This window comes from Thunnus thynnus, chromosome 24 (genome assembly GCF_963924715.1).
Source record: "Thunnus thynnus chromosome 24, fThuThy2.1, whole genome shotgun sequence".
NCBI lineage: Eukaryota > Metazoa > Chordata > Actinopteri > Scombriformes > Scombridae > Thunnus > Thunnus thynnus.
In genome coordinates this window covers 12,843,502-12,864,805 of record NC_089540.1, presented here as the reverse complement: position 1 = coordinate 12,864,805, position 21,304 = coordinate 12,843,502, and the positions used below count along the sequence as shown (strand labels likewise).

The 21,304-nt window shown below is 41.9% G+C and overlaps 1 protein-coding gene across 8 annotated transcripts in view; it reads left to right on the top strand.

Annotated features, from left to right (window-relative positions):
• The window catches only part of LOC137177195 (nck-associated protein 5-like), a 136,457-nt gene that overhangs the window by 73,978 nt on the left and 41,175 nt on the right, over window positions 1–21,304 (top strand). For all 8 annotated transcript variants that reach the window (XM_067583351.1, XM_067583350.1, XM_067583354.1 and 5 more), the window contains one exon: window positions 7,551–7,684. In XM_067583351.1, the coding sequence (XP_067439452.1) occupies window positions 7,551–7,684 (134 nt within the window). The remainder of the gene's footprint in view (window positions 1–7,550; window positions 7,685–21,304) is intronic.

The window sequence follows — 21,304 nt, the reverse complement described above, 5'->3', positions numbered from 1 at the left end:
GCATTGCAGAGGGGGCTGGGCTCTCTATTAAAAAGGCATTTAAACTGTTAGGTAAGATTATGACCACTGGAAACGGCTGTCTAAACAACATGTGAAAATAAACGATCTGGCTTTGAGAGAAACTAGCTTTATTTTTCTTTGGGTTTTGTGGACGCTGTGTGATATCTGAGCTTTAACAGATATGAGCCTCAAACATACAGAAGATTCACACAGTTATTTCCCTGGATGTTTCGGGGGTTGATTACAGCGTGTGATTTGTTCACGGCCGAGTGAAGATTAAATGTGAACGATGAAAGAAAATCTCAACTCGGATTAATTGTGTAACTCACTTCTTTAAAAATCTGATTTCTCCAGAGTATTTCATGTCGAAAACGAAGCTAAGATAAGAAGGGAGTCGCTGCGTGTGTGAATATAAAGTGGGAACGGGTGGCACAGTATAGTAAAACAGGCCCCGGAGCCAAGATAGGAATCTGCTATTTCTGTCCATGAAAACACACTCTTGTGTTACAAGATTGCATGTGACATAGTTTGCAACATTGCATCAAGTAAAATTTGGCTAACAGAGAGGACTGAATGCTCTTCTCAACAATTTCGAATCCTGCTGACTGGAGTACCGGCAGACCCCAGAGGTTTACTTATCTACATATCTCACAGGTGCTTTATTCTATCATTCCAATTTTTCATGACTTTGTCAATCAGTTTGTTCTTAATGACTTCATATTATTGTTTTCTGTTTCTGTTTTGAGTTGTGCCCCAGTTAAAAGCACCCAATTCTGCTTATGCAGTTTTAATAGATGGAACTATTTATTGAGTCTGTATCTTGGGATAAAAACTGCAATTTGTATTAAAGAAAAGTAAGTATTAATTACATAACTAATCATGTTTTGAGAAGAAATAAGTTAACATTTTGCTATGATGGTTGTTTCTTACAGTAGTTGGTAGTCTTTGTATGTTAAATATGTTGGTAGGATGAGGGTTAACCAGTCAAACATGTCTGCCAGGAGGTTTAAGTGATTACACTTAACTTGTTGCTAATTCAGCTTCAGGTTTTGTTTCAGGAATGTTTTTATCTTTTGAGATCAACCCAGTATCCCTAGTAAATACATCCATACTGGAAAAGTGCTTTAGCTACCTACCCCTAAACATAACCCTGTATACCTTAACCATAGTTTATTTTCCATGCACAGATATCGTAAGAAGCTGGAACTTCAAAAAACGTTTGAACTGGATGTGTAATCAGCGGTTTTGCAGAATTGGCCAACATAGACGTTCTTGTCTAGCGATAGGTTTGGATGAAAATGGTCAAAAACAAGGTGCTTTGCATTTGAAGTAACTTTATTGGCCGATTGTTTCAGCTATTTGAAGAAAATGCCGATTTTTATACAAATATGGCTTTAATTACTTTTAAAAGTTTGCATTTAAAGGTTTAAATGTGTAGTGTTCTGATACTATCCAAAAATATAACTACCATATTAATTAGCTTTGGTTAAAGTAAACAATGTCAGCTTCTACACTGCATCTACTGTAGGGCTGCAATGATTAGTCGATTTATCGATTAGTCGCTCTACAAAAAGTATTTTGATAATCAATGACTTGTTAAAGTTGTTTTTCAAGGAAAAAAGCCAAACATTCTCTGATTCCAGCTTCTTATTTGACAGCAAACTAGTAAACTGTATACCAATTGTGTTTTGGACTGTTGGTTGGACAAAACAAGACATAAGGAGACAGCACCTTGGGTTTTAGGAAACTGTGATGTATATTTTTCACTATTTTCTGACATTTTCATGACCAAACAGTTAATCAAGAAAACAATTGGCGGATTAATCGATTATGAAAATAAGGGTTTCAGTTTCAGTTAGTAGCAGCCCTCCTCTACTGCTCTACCGGGGCAGTTTTTACAAGAAATCCTCTGGATTTCTGTGTGGCATATAATCTAATAATATAATCAGAAGAAAGCTGCTGCTCCTCCAGTGCAAATTGTTAAAGGAGTTAAAGAAATAATGTCATCAGGAGAGAAAGTGATTGGCAGTCTTAACTTTGAGAAACCTGAACACAATATCACTGGTATATGAGTTAGGCTAGTGATTAAGTTAGGTGTAATTAATCTGTGGTAATTAGATCAAGGTATCATAGAGTGCTTGACAATGATAAATTCATGTTTAAACTACCATAAAAAGCACCTTTCTATAGTGTGCTTTCAGCAGATAAAGAAGTGTTTTGAGGGGCTCCCTCCTCTAAAAAGCAGGGACACAGAGCTTTGGCATGGAGTTCCAATGCTGAGGGACCCTCATAGAGTGTTTCTGACAGCTGTTTGGAGGATGTGTGACAGCGTGGTGGTTTGGGGACCGGGGGGACTCAGGTGCTGTCTCTGCAGATTGGGCTTATCAGCCACGGCCAGGGGCCAGGGCCGAGATGGGGTCCCCCCAGCGCTCGGCACATTCACCGGGTGACGAGCGCTGACAGCCAGGCCCAAATCGCATCTCCACACCGTCCCTTTCACCCACTCTCCAGAGTGTATTTGTGTGTGTGACTGAATGACTCGGGAGTGCGTGGGTGGGGTGGGGGAGCTCCCTTGGCAATGATAAATGGGCCACTCATATGATTTAGCATATTCCTGGGGTGTGTGTGTGTATTATTTGCTATAGTGCCGGAGGCTGTCTAAGAGAGAAGTGGTACACTCTAATGTAGTGGCTCTCCATGATAATTGAATTGATGGAGCCCTGGGGGACACAGGACGCAGATTTTTAGTGAATAACAGACGCTTTAGACTCAACCTTATTTCTATAAGTCATCTAAAGAAACATATGTTCTTGTGAATTTCTCCTCAGAGTGAAACGCCATCTTTTTAATTATGTTCAGAGCTCTTTTTCAGGTGTTTTACCATAATTAATAGCCTTGGAAGAGAAATACTTTGATTGACATTTAATTTAAATGCATCTTTTATCTTTACGACATGAATACCATTATTTCACACACTTTTGTCTTCTTGATAATGCTTGATTTGTCTTTAGCGTGGCGTATCCGACCTGGCATTTCAAATACGTTATGTGTGCCAGCCAGGCAGCCAAATCCGCCTCATGTTACACTTTCATTTGAATTCAGTCTTGCTGATGAGCACACACACACACACACACACACACACACACATACACACACACAAACAAGCCTAGTGGCATGTTTTATTTATGAATGAGGAACCTGCGCGGTGTATTGTGTCCCTGATGTTTGCTTTAGCAGAGAGCCAGAGATCCGCTCCCGGCCCTTTGATTAGGCAAAGAGCTCCAACAGAGGGGGTTTCTGTGTAATGAAGAGATTATTGAGCCGGTTGCCCCCCAAACTGTACCCCAAACCCCTGCGCGAACACACACGTATACAGTTGCGGATGGACATCAGCGGATGCGTGTACAGAATCAGAGGTATACACACATGCACTTAACCTGATAACATTGTGTTGCAGCTTTTCTTTTATGGGAGACAGCATTGCAGGCACAACAAGGAGAGGCAGAGGTCTCTAATTAATTTAGAAGTCCTCTGTGGATCTTGGAGGGTATCAGGGGGGTTCGAGTCTCCTAGTAATTCAGCTCGGATGAATACCATTACCATCTAATGCTGTCCAATTACAGAGGCTGGCTTCATTCTGGGCTCCACTGCAACTAATACAATTTTAGACATATGATTCGCTACAGAGGAAATAAGGGAGAGGCACTTTGGGCTGCAGCACAACCAAGTGTGTGTTGCAGGACTGCACAACTCATAAATTAGGTGTTTGCTGTTTCTTTTATCCTTCATTTCTCATTTATTTCAATATTTTCTAGTGTATTAAAATCAATATGACCTTGCAGTCAATTCAATCTCAAGCTTTTACATATTGTGGGTGATAAATTCTGTCATGTATAGATGGATACATTTTTTTTTTTTTTTTTTATCAACTAGGAAATGAAAGCAGCCTCGTCTGTGACAGAGGTCAAATTTAATCCTGAAACACCCAATCTGGACTTGTTTCAGATATATGGCTCAGTAGACTGGTATAAAATCCTCCCCAGGCCATTTTATAGATTACTTGGCCTATTCCATTTGATATTGCTTCTTCCAATGACTGTATTGTTTGATAGAGCCGGCTTTGTTGGAGCTGTTGCTGTCGGGTTTTTTTTATTCCAGGAAAACGTTGCCCTCCACAGGAGAAAGAGGGTAGCGCACCTCAACCGGACATGACAGACAGTCAAGTGAGAGGATTATCTCCTCAGTCATTGGATTAACTTGGGTAAATGTTCTCACAGAAAGTTGCCAAGCATGTTTTCATCACACCCCATCTCAGTGTTGAGAGATAGGAGGGATTGACGGATATCTTCCCAGGGCATTGCTAGAGGCATGTTGCCTTTGTAGCTATTAAAGAATATGCTTTCAATTAGCATACTCACTACCAAAGAAACAAAAGCCATGAAGTCAGTGTGGATAATAAACATTTCAAACCAAGAAAAACTGTAATGTATTGCCGGGGATTTCTGGCCACATAAAGATATGGTAATGTTTTATTTAATGGCTTCAGGCCTTGTTAAATTGCTGAAATTATATTGAACAAAAGCAATAGAGGGCTTTTTAGTACAACGTCGACTATAAATCCTGTGTTGTTATTGAGGTTCTTGGCAAGACTCTGTCAGTGGAGCAGTCACATAGCGGTCGGTGGTTTATGCCTCGGGCATTAGTTAGGCCATGTGGGCAACAAAAAGCAGGACTAAAGCTACTGTTCTTTCGTGAGAATCCAGGCCAAGTTGCTAAACAATACTGTACGCATTAATACATATGGCGCTGCAAGAAAAGGCCTTTGTGCTTGTTTGCATTGAGGTGAACTCCAGCTAAACTACTGGATGCTGGGTTAGCTGCTTTTTAAAGCTTTTACGCCATGTTTGAGTTATTAAAAACATATTTCCATCCTCATGTATTAAGGAAATAATGTTGTCTTTGTACTAGGCCCTGTAAATGAATATTAGTAACATGCTTGCAACATGCTTCATCTTTCTTTCTTCATCTTTAAGGCTCGTTTTCCTTATAGAGAAGAGCTGAAGAAGAGCCAGAAAGCCATTGGTTTGAGTCCAGATATATAGGTTCAGCTCTTGGCAGGGGGATGTTGTACTTTATGCTTCTGTGCAGCTGGATTTACAGCGGCCATTACTCCTGACAGGGGGAGCCTCCCTGTTGTGTAAAGAGCCGCTCCACATAGTAGCCATGAATTTATGGCCACAGTGAGGACCAGAACTGGTTTTAATGGTGACTTGTGTTTAATATCCACCGCCCACCACCCCAGCACCCCACCATCCAAGCCAGTTAAAATCTGCATTTGTGACAGAATTTCTGCCAAGTTACAATACAGTGAAGTATGGTTGTTTATTGGTTGCATTCAGGATAATATGGTCACAGTAAAAAATGGCAATTTTCTAAATTGTTAGGCAATTTACTGGCACGCTCTCCAGTTGTTTTGACATTTTTCTTTGGAATTTGGATTTATGGTGCAGTATTAAATCATGGCTGCACGCTTTGATGTTACACTTAGCTAAAAGACAAACATCATATCTAAGATATTTTGTCTATATACCAAGTAAAAGAATAGATATTTACCTGAACACATTCTCCACTCTGAAGGTGAATAAGCAGCCCTCATTCTTTTCCACCACTAGATGTCCCCATAATGCTTGTGTGTGGAAAAAGCACCGGTTTTAACACTGAGTAATGATCTACTGTGAGTGGTGCTTAACTTGAAGATTTAAAGACGAGCTGTAGAGAGATAGATAGAGATTGAAGAGATAGAGATTGAGAATTTTCTCCTCAACTAAAATTAATTAAGTTTGTATTGTCTTCTGAGCAAGCGACTTCTTCTTCTTCTTCTGTTCTGTTTTTTTTTATTTTCTGTGGCAGCCTCTGGTCTCACCTTTCACAGCAGATGATGATATATAATCTTTCACCAAGGACTGACAGGATAATCTTCCCCTAAATTTACAGCCAGAGAATGACTTCTTTGCAGACAGTCATAATGACTTAACACTTGAGCTTTTTTTCAGCAGTAACACAACCTTGGTTTGCAAAAGAGGCAACTTTTTTCCATTATTTTTCCCCAAATGACAATCCTCTCTTTGCCTCAAACCAATTTCCACATATTTAACACTCATCTGATATTCTTGACAAGATAGTGACAGATGGTTGATCACTTAAATCAGCTAAGAAAATAGAGCCTATTGCCTTGTCATAAATTATCAGCATCAACAGCGTGTAGAGACTGCGAGTCTAAGAGAATGATCCTCGCTCGTTTGCTTCATCAGCTAAAATCTGGGTGCTCAAATCTCATCCACAACTTTGTCACTGAAAAAAAAAAAACCTCACTGGTGCCAATCTTTCCACTCAAGGAGCGGGCGTGCAAGCGCAGGGCCGCGGTCTTTGAAGTTGGGTTTGAGGCGAAGACGGCTCTCTTTTGGGAGCAGATGGCTGAGGCCATCAGACAGAGAAGAATCCAATTAAAGACTGGAAAAAGAGCTTTAATTTTCGAATTGTCTCCGGTGAAAAAGGGCAGATAAAAATGGTCGTGCGATCTATGGAGACCTTTTTTGAAAGTTCCTCATGAGGATGATGGGGTTAACTCACCAAACCAAGACTCAAAAGCAGATTTCATACTGGAAACTGCTAGAACAGCACTAAAAATGAAGCAGAGGTAATGTGGAAAGGAAGGTAGACTTTACCTCCATGATAGCTTTGTAAGTTACTGAGCTTGAATTTTGCGCATTCGTTGCAGAAGAAATTGAGCTTCTTCATTTCAGACATTTCTGAATTCAAAATCTATCAACAGTAAAGTCAAGTGAGATCATATTCAATCTTAAAAAAACGTTTTTTACAAGGTTACCAAGCAACAACACTGTAAAATGAAATGGACTGGCTGAAACAAGCTGTTCATGGTTACAGTAACATTGGTAAGCATTTTCTAAGTAAATGCTGAATGTATGTGGGAAGTGAGTGAAAGGCTCGGGGACTTTGATGTCTTTCATATACTCACATGAGGAAGCTCAGCACTGAAATGAAATGAAAAGGAAGAATGGAGGGGAAGATTGAGGTATGGGAGACCAGACTCAGTGATGTTATTTGACATTTAGAGTGAACTTTCTCTCTGACAGAAGAAAGGGGAGGTTCATTATGAACATTTCAAGGTAACAACAAACTACTGGAAGTAATGGCTGGAATGCTGGAATCCAGCAGCTTAAATGTCATCATGCCCTTATTCTTTTATTTAGTGAAAAATATGACCAGATCAGACTTTTTTTCATCCACGATGACCTGTACAGAAACAATGTTTGGTCTTTCATCACATATGTTGAAAGTTTCTGTTTTTAGTTACCCATCTCCAAGGATGGTCAGAGGTCAGGGTCAGCTACGGATTATAGTATCCCTGGGGCTGACAGGAATTTAGCCAAGAACCATAAATATAGCATATGACCTAGGGATGTCGAGGGATGATCTCTTTAGCCACACCGCTGAGAGGTAACCCATCTTCTATTTCTGTGCATCCACAGCGAGAAAAGCTGATCCACGAGCTAGAGGAAGAGCGACGCCTGCGACTGGAGAGCGAGAAGCGTCTCCGGGAAGTGACGGAGGAGTCAGAGCTGGAACGGGCGCAGGTGGTCTCACTGCAGCAGCAATTCTCCAGGTGAAAGAACCCAGAGAGCTGAGAGTGTATTTGACATTATTGTAGGTCCACAGTGACCCTTAAATCCTGTTTTCCACCCTTACACTGATAACATTCAACCAAAATCAAAACATGTAGCAACTTTGAACACTGAGTGAAGTGCAAGTGAATAATAGCTTTTTAAGTCAAGTTGCTTTTATGATACTGAGGATCATCTTGTCCAATAAATGCCGTGACCCTGTGTGGGAGGGATATAGCAGATGTAAATGGGTATAGAAAATGGATTGTTGAATCAGCAACTCTCTAAGCAAATCTTCCAAAGCTTTTAAAGGAGACCTCAGATGCTCCCTGACCTTTTTCTCTTGCTACAATTGAGATCATCAGAGTACTTTAATGACCAGTTGGTTTGGAAATCACACAGTACCATCACTGACTAGCTATTATCTGCACAAAATTGTAATCAGTAAAGTAAAACACTCATTAAGTCAGTGATTCCTTCACATTACTTTATATTCTAATTTGCTTTTAAAAGGTCATGATGATTTCTGAACTTAATTTGAACAATTTATTGAATCTACAGACAGTGATTTCAACACTCATCATCACAAACAGAACCTAATATTTCCTTTGTTTGACTCAAAAGTCAAAGTTTTTATGTCTAAGATATCTTTGCATTCTACACCATATATCATTTAAACAATAGAGGGTATTTTTAGGTGGCTGTGATTCTTGTAACACCTTAACATTTCTTGTGACATTTCAACAAACTGTGTTAGTAACCAAACAGGTGGTGCTGTACAAAAGCAGTGTTACCCACTGGAAGGGCAAATGTGAGAATAGATTGGTGGAACATCAGTTTAGGACAGTAATCAGTACTATACATTATGCAAAAGTAACACATCCATCATCCATTAGCCAATAGGGATCAAAAATAGATGGATATTGTGTGTCAGATTTGGAACAAACAATAGAAACAAGGACATATCTTTTTGTAAAAGTATCTGATATTTCAAAGCAATTCCTTGCAATCAGCACTCTTTATAACTTTAAGAATTAATATTGTGTTCTTGCTCTTGCTTTTCTTCATTTCTTTCTGAGTGCCACAGTGATTTTTCTCTTGATCATTTGACCTTCTCATCAGCGAAAGATGGGCCGACACATTCCTCCGGCTATGAAACAGAGAAACTTATAAAGCGTGAAGTGCTCAAACAACTTCAGCAACCTCTATTTCGAACTTGTCCTCCTTCTCGCGGCCGCTGAGGTGTGACTGAGTGGGACGGCAAATCAAGAGTTGGAGCTGAGTTGATGCCATAATTAGGCGATAGACATTCAGTGCTTTACTTATGCAAAAAAAGAGAGGGAAAAAAAAAAAAAAAAGGTCCAGAGAATTTCACATTGACTGCTTATCATCTCATTAAGTTAGTGGAGAAAATCCTGCACATTTTAATGGTCCCAGTGTTATAGCGCAGATGAGGGCAGAGTCACCGCCAGGGGAAGAATAAAATATTTAAGAGCCATTCCAAAGATTTATCACATATTTGAAATGTTCCATTGATGCTGCCGAATTAAGCTCAATGGTATTTCTCACTTATGTTCAGCTTCCTCGCACCACTTTTTCTTTTTTAGAAAAGCAACACCCTGCATCACATTCATACCGTTTACACTCGAGAACTGTCAGATACAACCACAGCCCTCTAACTGTGAATGAGAGAGCAGCTCTTGCCTTGCTTTAAGGCCGATAACAGCACTTTGACTCAATTTTCCTTTGTTTGGTATGTCAGTAGCAGACTGTATGGGATATAACCAATGAAGTGATAGTTTAGAGGCAGTTTCCAGTTGGTATAGCATGACTCTCTGTTGAGTCAGAGGTATATAAATCAACAGGAAATCCTGTATAAACCTGTCCGATCCAATGTTGTATTTCCAACATGGCTGACTGCACCTGTCCACGTCTCGCGTTGGGTTTTACTGTGTAGGATTGGTGATTACACACAAGTATCTCCCTGTCTGGCCTGTGTGTAGACTTATTGTGTCTCCTGCACACGTTGCCAGGAAAGTGTGATAATATTTGGGGAGATACACTACAGTGAACTCACCCTCTAGTAAGGCTCTTAAAAGCAGGCAGCTGTAGTGGTGAATTAGTAGATAGAGGAGCAGCGGTAGGAGAGTCGATGTCTTGCAGCCAGGGCAAGAGAAAGTACTGTAATTCTGTTAGGAGGGAAATATACGAAGCTTATCCCAGATTGGGTTCTGCACAGTTCCCCATGGAGACAGATGAATTTGTCGTCATGGCAAGGGGTCGCCCAGATGGATGGTTCTCATTGGGTGCCAGACAGCTACCGGTGTTATACCAAGAGAGTGTGGTTCAGCAATATAGATAATTATGTCCTAAAAAAGTGCTTATTGAAGGGAGGACGTTCACCTTGCCACCTCACTCAGCTGTTGTCATTCCGGCAGCGTTGCTCATTGTCATCATGCTGGATTGCTGTAATTTCTGCACGCCACACCGTCAATGGTTTTGTGACTCCTCGGGGAACACAAGGTTCAGCGGCTTTCCTTCTACAAATTACAAAGATATCTCCCTCCACCTCCACACAAACAAGCTAACAGGATTTCAGTCTCACTGTCAAAGTCTTAATCTTTATTTAAGCGTCACTGAGTGCTTATCTGAATGTGAATGAGCGAGTGCACCGAGCAAGCCGCCAACGTGTGTTTGTGTGGAGTGTGTTTACTCGTACCTGGCCCTTCAGTGGATTAACATGTTTACATGGCAGCCAATAATCGGTGGCGCTGTGCCCTGGTGGCAGATGGGACATCAGTGTGGTCACTTTAATTAGCGACTTGCAAGCCAGCAAAAAAAAAAAAAAAAAGATAACTCGGTCACCAGGCTACTGACAAGTGTCTTTAGATGAACCTTTGCCCCACTTGCATCTGCTGCTTGCGTTGCTGTTTTCAGTTATTGGCTTATGGATATACCTCCCACACACAAGCACATGCAAAGACACGGACAGGCACTGTTTCATATGGGTGCACACTTGCTGTCAACTGACGGATGACAATTATTTGTGTCTCTGCTGCTTGTGTTCTGCAAGACCTTCATCCATATCTCCTGATTGATTTAGGCTTGTTATTTGTTGCGCATTAGGGGAATAGAAACCTCAGTTCATCAATGTGTCTTTCGAGATAACACCCGCAAATCATGTTAAGTGGACATCCAATCTTTTAAATAGACTGGGATCTGTTTGACCCCAGGCAACAATTGATTTGCGTATTGCTAATTAATTGAGGTTGTGCTTTGAATCACGACGATGGAAGTGAAATCAGGCTAGTAAGGGGTGTAATTTGACGGATAAAAGCCAGCCAAATGTTGTAGCAAAGATATCAAACGCTATGCAAATGAGCACTTTAAATGGATTTCTCAAACATTGCCAAAAATAGGGTCCAGTCAGATTGCCTAAATGCCTTTTCTTGAGGTTGTTGCTTTTATGATTTGCTGCACCGGGCGACAGAGGTGTTCTGTGATGATATGAGACAAAGGTAATGAGCTGCTTGTTAGAGTTGCACTTTACAGTATCACACACAGAAACACACACACATGAACAAACAGGCATCCTCACACCGAACAGAAAACATCAGACACCTCATTCCTTACAGCCAGACGAACTCCAGGGAATCTCAATGCCTTACATCCTTTGTTTGTGTGTGTTTGCCTCCGTACGCCCCTGTAACGCTTACACTTCTTGGCAGGGGTTGAATGTAAGGCAGGAATCGCCAAAACTGGAACAACTGGCTTTTCTTTTCTACATTCACCCACAAAAAAAAGCTCAATTTGCCTGTGTTTTCACGGCTGAGATCAGAAAGTCTGCATTCCTCAAGTGACTGGCTACTTAACTCCAGACATAGGTGTACACACACATGCCTATATCCACCTCTCCATGCACACACACCCTCCCCCCAACCAGTTAGGGTCTTAGCCTGGTGTGGGTCACATGCCCAACCCCTCCTGACTTGGGTCAACCCCCCAGGGCTTCACCACCAGTAGTGCGGCCTGCCGTCATTAAACTCCAACGGATTAGTGGGACACTCCAGTCCACAGCCCAGCAGCCTCCTCGGCCCACCCTGGACGTCCCACCACCGTGTATGGGCAAGACATATTGGGAGCCAATGGAGAATGGAAGAGAAAAAGGATGGGGACACGACCAGGAACAGCACTTAAAATCAACCTTCAACAAATGAATGCAGAGACCAAAAAGTGAAAGAGACTAAATGAATTGTAGAGACAGAAATATAATCCATTGAATGCATTCGGATGTCTATCTTGCAAGGACATTTGCTGTGATACTACACTCAGACAGGATGACCGGTGAGCAGACAGGAACTCGGGGCCCACTTGGGGCCCTATGTTAACGTCTGGCCTGAAGATGAGGGAGACTGTTTTCAGGTAATGACTAGAACAGCAAATTTCATTTTGGCTGAGGACAGAACTTGCAACGGGACCAACTTTTTCAGTCTTGTGTGGCTATTTGTTTGGTTTCACTCCACCGCGTTTTGTTTTGCTTACCATGCTTATCCTCTTAAAGACTTTATTGTAGTCATTCCTCTGGCTGTTGTTGAGATTAGACACTTGTCGAAGGGGAAAAGTAGAGGCCTTTTGTTGGTTGCTGCTCTCAAGTCTGCTCACACACACTCAGGTTCAATATCTTGATGTTTGTGCTTTCTCTTCCTTTGGCTTTTTCTACAGTATCTTGTTTTTTGTCACTTTTCTTGTCACTGTTCTCTGCAAGGCATTCAAGGTAACCCGGTTTGCTGAAGGTACCTCAGAAATAAATTCATCTTGACCTTATTTTGCTCAGCCGCTGGATCAAAGTCATTGTCACCCAGAACACATGTGCACTCATCGGCAAAACCAGGGCGTTTACAACCAACCCGGTCCACTTGACTTTGAATCATTGCCGTCTTGAAGGGCCCTCTTCATGGCAGGATATGGGAGACTTACTGCTAGACTAACAACAACAACAGACGATGACTGGTGCCTGCAGATTTATGGCTCAGCGGCGTATTCCTTCTTCACATTACTCAGTGTGTGAGAACGCGTGTATGTTGGAGAACGATGATGTAAACAGGCAGGAATGGCAGCGCTTTTCAAGTCTGGACGTGTTGTTTGGACAGTCACGCTCAGGTTGAGATGCCTCCACGGTCCGCAGAGTAAAGTTTCAGAACCGTGTGTGTGTGTACTGTATGCATTCATGTGCTACTCTCATTACCTCAGCACTACTCTTGACTGCACAGCTGGACCAACGAAGGCTAATACACTCTGAGGGGGGACCTGAGTGATTGCACTCTGTTTGCAGATCAATGCCCTCTCTTCTAATCATCCAAGCATCCAGCCATGCCTGGCCCAAGTGTTTTAATTTGGCGCATTCGAAAAGGCCCCCCTGCAAGCCTTGGCGGCTACAGGATTTAGCCAGATGAATCAGGCCCCTGTTCAAAACGACACATCTGGGGTCATTAACAGGATGGTGAGGGCAGGGCGGGGGGGGTCTTTTGAAGTCACTTCCTTACTCCTGCCCAATGGGGATGAGGGCTCTTAAATAGATAATAGGTGTCTGGACTATTTTGGGAGCACCTCATATTTAAAGGATTTATTGGTCCATTTCTGCCCCACTCTTTAATTTCCAAATTTGAACTTGGAATTATGTCTGATTGAACTTAATTTGGGTTATTCTACTCTATCACTTGCACTAAATTACCAGGCCATAAGGGACCTTTGGTACCAATCTCCCATTTTTAAAAAAAGAGAACACAGTCGGTTCATTCACTAAGCACTCTGCTGGGTTTATGTGTCAAAGTTTGACCTTTCACTTGCTTGTAACTGTGTCAGACAATCACAAACACATGTAACTTCCGCCTTGGATTAAACATGCTGGTTATGATGTTTATAGGCATGCTGAAAGAGGTCAGATTACAAGCTTTTGCGGAAGTAGGGCATCCATCCTCACATCATGATAGCTCGACTGTTCTCTCGCGCTTGTGAAGCTGGTGCTCACAGATTGCTGCCTGAAGCCAAATGTCATGTAATTCAAACTGACCTCATGGTTGCAGTATAGATTTGGTTGTCTGGCAGCTGCTCTGGTTGACACATAAACACAGTGACTGCCTTTAAACTCTATGTATCATGCGTGGACATTTTTTACAAAAAATCCACTTGAGAGCTTTTTTAAATGTTATTTCACCCACCTGTCTCTGAGATTTCCATTGCCACCACAATATAATGGAAGTGAATGGAATTTTGTTTGTGCAACTCACAGCATTGAACAAACATTTTTGAATAATTCATCTTGCAGTGAACAGTCTTAATGGGAAGAACTTTCTACCAAATAAGTAGTCCCTATTGAAACTGTTGACAGTGTGTTTTCCAGAGTAACTGGGAAACTGTTTCTGGAGAGAAAATTTGCTGTTGTTTTGAAATAACATATTTCTATGCTTTGACCACCACAAACTAAATTCCTCTGACCTCTATCGTATCAGGGTGGTTGCAGATCTCAGAGACAGATATCTCAAAACCATGGGCGCAAAAAAACAAAACTATTTGCATAGTTAGATACCGCTAGATACCAATATTTTTGTAAGTGATTGAAGAAAGTCAGAAAGAAAAACAAACAACATTGCAAAGATTAGTAACAGATGAATCAGTAATATAATAGACATGGTGAATGAGTATAATAAATTAATTTTGAAAAGTATACATATTGACACTTTATCTATGTCACCCATCCCTACTCTCCATCTGGGCCCACCTCCTCTACTCCATCTTCCATCCCCAGTTCCCAAATGGCAGCTCTCAGTGTAAGTAATGGACTCCATGCTGTCATCATGGCTAAGGTTTCCCACTGGGACGTCTTCCTCAGTCTGTATCTCTGTCTCTGTCTCACATGTGGAACACACATGCCTGTGACCCATTGGGGAGATGCAAGCAGGGGTTCCAGCTACATCGTTCCAGAGGACCAATGGCTTCCTTATTGCTAACTGCTTCCTTTGGCCAGAGGTTAACATGTGGGACGGCTATCATGAATTTGCACTCTAAATCCTTCCAAATGTAGAAGGACTGCTGGAGGGATGAAAGAGGAAGAACCTAAATCTGGTTCTCTCCATGTGTCCCTTTTAATTTACACTCTTTACAGACTAGTCCTCAATTGCACTCAGTCAGCTCTGCGCTTCTGGAAAATAGTCTTGTGCAGCTGATTGTTTTAAAACTTTATCAGAGGGCATTTTTTGTTTCAAAGCATTTCTGATCTTTGCAATCATAAATTTAAAACATCATCAATCAAGTGTAATTTGATAAAACCTAAACCTAAAAGAAAGAAAGTTTTCACAGCCGTTGGCATAAAAATGGGAGTGAAATATGACTGTCAGGATATACTAAACGCTTTGGCCTCTTGATCTCTTTTTCTCTGGCATGTGTGTCTTGTTGATAAGGTTAAAGGTCGCTGACGAGAGTCAGTGGTCATGAGGCCAAGGACCTTTGTAATGCTACCCTGCCGTAACATGCATGACTGATGTGCATGACTTTTACAGCTCTGAACTGTCCTTAAGTCTCTAAACCGGACCAAACCTTTCACCAGAAAGCATCTAGTTCGGTTTCAGGGAGTTTGCTCTCCTTCATTTAGGTCACGTCCAAGAAAGGGTCTCCTTGCATGTTTTCTTCAAAACAGCTCTAAGAGGATAATGGTGGCTTAGCACTGGGTTAAGCTAGGCAATCATCCGGTGGGCGTACATAAGTGATTTGCTGGAAAAGAGTGTGAAAAGAAGAATGGAATATTCTTGTGCCAAAACGGACAGTTTTGCTGGGGCTCGGTGAGGTCACGTAAGGCGATTGTAGCTGTGATGCAGAAGTCACGCGAGGGCCCCCGATGGCCTCGATTCAGCAGCACAACCAGGTGATTGTTCTCCCTATCATTTCACCAGCTTTAGGATTTTCCAATTGTTCACCGGTCAAATCTGATTAGAGGGTCTTGGTCAACCTGAGCCTCTGACAGCGCTGATGAAGTGAGAGTGCGATCAGAGTCAGACAGAGAAAAGCTGCAGCATCTCTACTCATCTCTGGTACTTTACTTCTTTTGGCTGATGTTCATGTCTGGTCATCCAGTTGACTCTGATTTCACATCATGAAGCTGAAAAACTTAACTGTGGGTTTTATGATGTTATTTTTATCTTAAGAATCAATATTTGTTTCAAATCCTCTGTGATAATCTGATCAAAAAAAAAACAGCAAAGCAAAACTTGATAGAGAGAGTGCTTTTATTTTTAATTCAGACTATGGTAACAGTGTAGCTGATACACTACTGCCAAGGAATGCTGGCAGCCCAAATATCTAACCATGGCAGGGGGGGATCAGCAGCTCCTGCTTGGTCTGAGTTGTGAAACATGCAAAGATGCAGGCGGTCATTGGCAGGAGAGCGATTACTAAAATAAACAAACGAGCATCTAAAAACTGTTTCAATGAAACATTTGGAGGCATTTGGAGAGACGATCGTTTAAAACAACCATTTAGAAATCTGAGATGGCGTGCAGAGTGAGTATATGTCTGGCATGGAACCTTTGTGTTAGCTTTTCTTGTGCAGAAAGTGTTGATTTTAGTGAAGCCAAAGCCTCTTAATCACCAATAAGGCCTTCATGCACACACTCACTCACAAGCAACAAACACTGGCTGACAAGACAGGGGGGGGATCCCTGTCCTTAGTAGTGCTTCATCCCTACAAGCCTATCCCGGATTCCCATCTGATCCGAGACTACCAGCCTGCTTGCCTCCCAGCAGGGGCCCTTCTCCTTTGGAGAGAGCTTAACGTGGGACATATGGGAAAGTCTTTGCCTGCCAGATCACTGTCTTTAGACAGGGCCAGTGTCGGATAATGACACACTGGAGACACGGCAAGTAGAATATGGGAACAGAAGATCTGTTGTCAGGCTGATTCGGCAACGCGGCCACGGGACTGACCATGCTGTCTGTCGATTGAGCGAAAAGCACTCAGGCTTATATGATGACTGCATGGCCTATTTCTGCCCAGAGACCCACATTTCAGCAATAGTGTCTAGGTCGCTTTATAGCGCTGCGAGAGCAGAGTGCTCGGTGTGCATTCGGATGTCTTTACATATGGAGCTCAGGGATGTCTATACAGTGTTTCTGGCATATTTCCGAAAAAATGGCGGCGTTAAAGGTGAAGAAAAACTCAAGATGGGGTAAGTTTGAGCTACTATTGTCAGCTTTTGTGAGAGGTTTGAAGTACTTTGATCATTTTCAGGTCTGTGAAGGAATTTGTCATTGAAGGCTAGAGCTGTGCAAAGCCGCTGCAGTTTCAATGAATAGCAATAGTTTGTTTGAAGTCTTGATGTCATTGACTTTTGACAGTTAAACAGTAAAGAAGAAGAAAGAGGAAGTTTTTCATTTGTTAACCGCAGGTTTGTTAACCAGTCAGCCTAAGACGACGCAGCGTTTCACCTCTAATTGCCCCGGTGTGTTCTGATGATGCGTCACTTTGTTCACCTCCACAGCTCGTCGTCACATCAAAGCTCTAGACAGCCTGCGATGATGTGTGTATTCTGTGTGTGTGTGTGTGTGTTTTGGCAAGAAGGAGAGGGGTGTGTTAGCCTGAAGAGCATCAGACCTCCGGCTGGAAATTGATTGGACCCTTAATCGTATTTCCTTGACTGCTGACGAACACAGCGGTTGAAATTCAGCTCGAGCGGCGCAAGGGTCAGGAAAGTCAAAATTTGCTTTCGCCTCTGCATACGCCCCCTTCGAAACACACACACACACACACAAACACACCCACCCACACACACACACACACACACATTCGTCCTTCTTTGCCTCCCTTCTTCCTTGAATGATGTTTTCAGTGGGTCGTTGGCAAGCACTTTGAGATTAATCACACTATCGCACTGAGCAAGAGTATGTTTTTTATTTAAAGTAATGCTCTGTCATTGCAGAATTATATTCCATCCATCATGTGCATTTAGCAGACTCCCTCTCACATGTAAATAGGTTTTAGGGTGGCTGAATTTACGGTAATGACAAATTACACTATTTATTTTATGGGATGTTTTGCTGGACACTTGTCCCTTCCTGGTATTAGCAGAAATTGCTGCTTCAAAAAGACATATTTGCTCATTTAAATTTGCGCTTTTGGGATTAAATTACTTAGCTGATTTATTAGAGCTTTGATTGAAAAGAAATGCTGTTTAATAGCATTATAAGTGACTTTTTTCAATCAGTTGCATAGCAGATGTTGAAATGGGATGATAACTAGCAGTTCAGGCAGAATCCTGTATTCAAGACAGAAGAGGACTCTTATTCATGTTTTCACTCCACGGCTAGAAATATTTGAGGGGGTTGAAGTAGTTGATGTACCTCAGCCTGTACTTGAGATGTTTTATAGAAGAGCTTGAAGATGTTTTGAAAATGGTAATTACAGATTTAGTTTTTCATGTATTGTCCAAACTCCTTCCTTTCATTGCAAACGGACCCAGTCTTTCTATCCACCTTGAGTCATCCCAGTCCCTCAGCACCACCAAACTACAAAGTCTTTCAGTGCTCTGTACTTGCCATCAAAAGGACCAAAGTCTGTCCAGCGACATGCCACACGTCTGTGTCTTCTGTGACAACAAACTTTGAAATGGAAGCGGTATGGAAAGCGAGGCGCAGCTCCAGAGCAGCCAGGATCTGTTTAGAAACACAAAGGGTCTCTTTCAGGTGTGCAGGAATGCCACAGACCCCTCAAAACAGCCACAGTCCCTCAGCTGAAGCACCATATCCAGACCCTTACCCCCCTCCTCCTTCCTCCAGCCACAACACAGAGAAGCAGCGGCATCAAAGTGTTTCTTACTGCTGCTTAGTAATGTGAAGGTCATTGAGGTCTTGCCAGTCACAGCGAGCGTGTTGGGACGTTTGTCTGGAAGTTATGCAGGTATGGCTGTGTACGGCCACGCCAGCTACAAAAACAAATACCATTCATTTCATTTTACATTCATCACTTTCCTGGCTCGTGGCACGTGTTTATATGCATGCCGCGACTGAATAATTTCGACTCCATCTGTTGACTTGCCTAATGATATTTATGCTATTTCTCATTTCAGGTTTAATTTACATATTTATCCTGCATCTACACTATGTGGGATTAGTTCTATTTGCAGTTTGTACCTGAATAGTAGTGTTGACAAAAATCAACAAATAGGAGGACAATATTTGACTTTTCCATGTGTCTTCTACAAGGCCGATACGACCTGTAGTGGCCTCAGTTTGTCCATTAAATTTGAGTCACATCTGTTTTTTTTCCCCCTTTTTTTAAGAAAAGATAAATAAGTCATTGACTAAGTCAATAACTCATAAAAATGTCAGATAAGAGAGTCTGACTGCCAGTCTGGATCAAAATATATTACATCCTCTGAGAAATAAAACAATTATTTAATCTGTTTCCCAAACTGTGACTGTTTCTTGATCAAAACCAAGATTCTAGCTGGAACTTGCAGATCTCCTACTCATGTGATTTCTGTTCTATTAAAAAGTTGTATACATTATCTATATTCACCTTATTTTCAATTACTACACACACATGCACAAAAGACATGTTTATGTTTTATTTGTGTCATACAAAATGCACGAGGTGATGTCACTTTTAGTTACCATATGTGCAACAGTGAGAATATTTCTTTTTTCCAGTACAGAAAAGTCTTGTTCAACAACTTTCTGGGTGTTTGAACGATCGTGAGCCATTTATCTTTCAGAACTATGACTCTAATGAGATGACGCAAACTGTGACTATATCTGTAGACAATCACCTGCCTGAGTCCAAGAGCTATGCCTATTTGCCATGCTGATCATGCCTGTTGTTCAGTCCTTGACCCGGCGTCAGCGTTCCACTCCAAAGCTGTCTTTGTCACGTCCTCTTTGCTCTATAGGTTACCGCTGATTAAGGCCAGCATTTAAAACAGGGACTGGAGCAATCTGCCACCAGCTCTGCCCTGCCTGCCCGTTCGACTGTTCACTCAGCAGCTAGAGGCCTGATTACAGTCGGCTTTACGGCACAGCCTGGACAGATGGCGCGGCTAGCACCGTCCCCCTCTGCCCCCGCCTGCCTGTACTTATTCCCACCACAACAGCCTAGGCTGACCAGTGGGGAACCACCAAGAAATTACGACAAAGCATGTGCGAAACATATGAATACTGCAGTTTGATTGGAATATAATGTATGCAAAATACTTATATTCAGTCATTGAGAAAATGTAAAACCAGTATAATCACAGTGGTTTGTATCAAATGCAACAAAAGAAGAATTGGCTTGACAAGTAGCACAAAGCCTTCTGACACACTGACGAGCACATGAGTCATAGGGTTGGGGACTTGAGAGACAAGGAGGTGATAGTCCCTGCCAACGTACATGATATGCAGCAGACTGGGTGTGAATAAGTGGGTCAGTGTAAATAACCCGATCACATTTGTTCATTTCAGCTCTGTCACATGAGCTCTTCCTTTGTTTTGTTTTAACCTCACTTGCGAATCAAACCAGTAAAAGAAGAGTGTCATGAAATTCAGATGATTCCCACCTGACGATGTCAGAAGCCCCTTTTCTTTTGTCAGGATGCTCTTTTTTTTTTTTTAACAAAAGCTGTCTGTCAATCCCCATCCACCCAGTGCTCTTATCTTATCATATGTGACTTACATGATCCCAGCTGGGTCCAGGATCATCTTCCGTTGCTTATCTGGTGCAGTGGTAGTCTTATTTTTTTTTTTTTTACAGAATCAGAAAGTGACTCCATGTAGGGTCAAAGTACACCCTACAGCTCGAGGGATAAAGATATGGCTCTTATTCAGATGGAAATAGAGAGAAGCACTTTCGCATGCGCTCTTTGGCACCTGTTTTGCATGCAGCTTGCGGTGTTAGCAGCACAAACTAGAAGTGCAGATTGTTTTGAGCAGACCAGGCCTTGAAGGTCAAGGTCACTCGCTTAGTGTTTGCTGCTGTGATTGCACTTAATTCAAGCCATCACCAGACACACATGCAGCTGCATACAGACACACGCCTACAGAATCACACACAATAAGTCATTAAGTACTATGTTTGCACAATTTTTGTACTCAGTCTAGTCATTTGGACAGTGTTCCCTGCATAGTGAACCGAGCAGAAGTTGGGATTCAGTCCAAAAAAATACCACTCATCCGTCTTGTGTCTCTGGCACTGATTCAGTCTCATTTGCTTTTTCATTTTCACTGTGGACCCATTTGTATGTGTGTGTATGGAAAATGTGAAAAACAAATGAAGGATGCTATGATCCATTTCTGAACACCAGCATCTCATAAAATTGCAAAACGGTTTGACCATAGATCTCATTTTTGGGCGTTTATCGTGGTACCTTTGAGTCTACTCATAATTTTGAAGGTGCTGATGACTCTGGCATCACATCATTTCAGACATTTTAACCCAATATAACCCAGAGGTCCTCAAGCAAGTTCATTTTGGCTGCTCTACAGTCGAGATTAAAAACAAGGCATGTTTTGGTCCTTGGCATCGGGGTTGCTACGCCTTGGAGCAACATGCCTGGGGAGATCTGGCTGGCTTTAACTGCTGCTGGCTATAAAGAAACAAT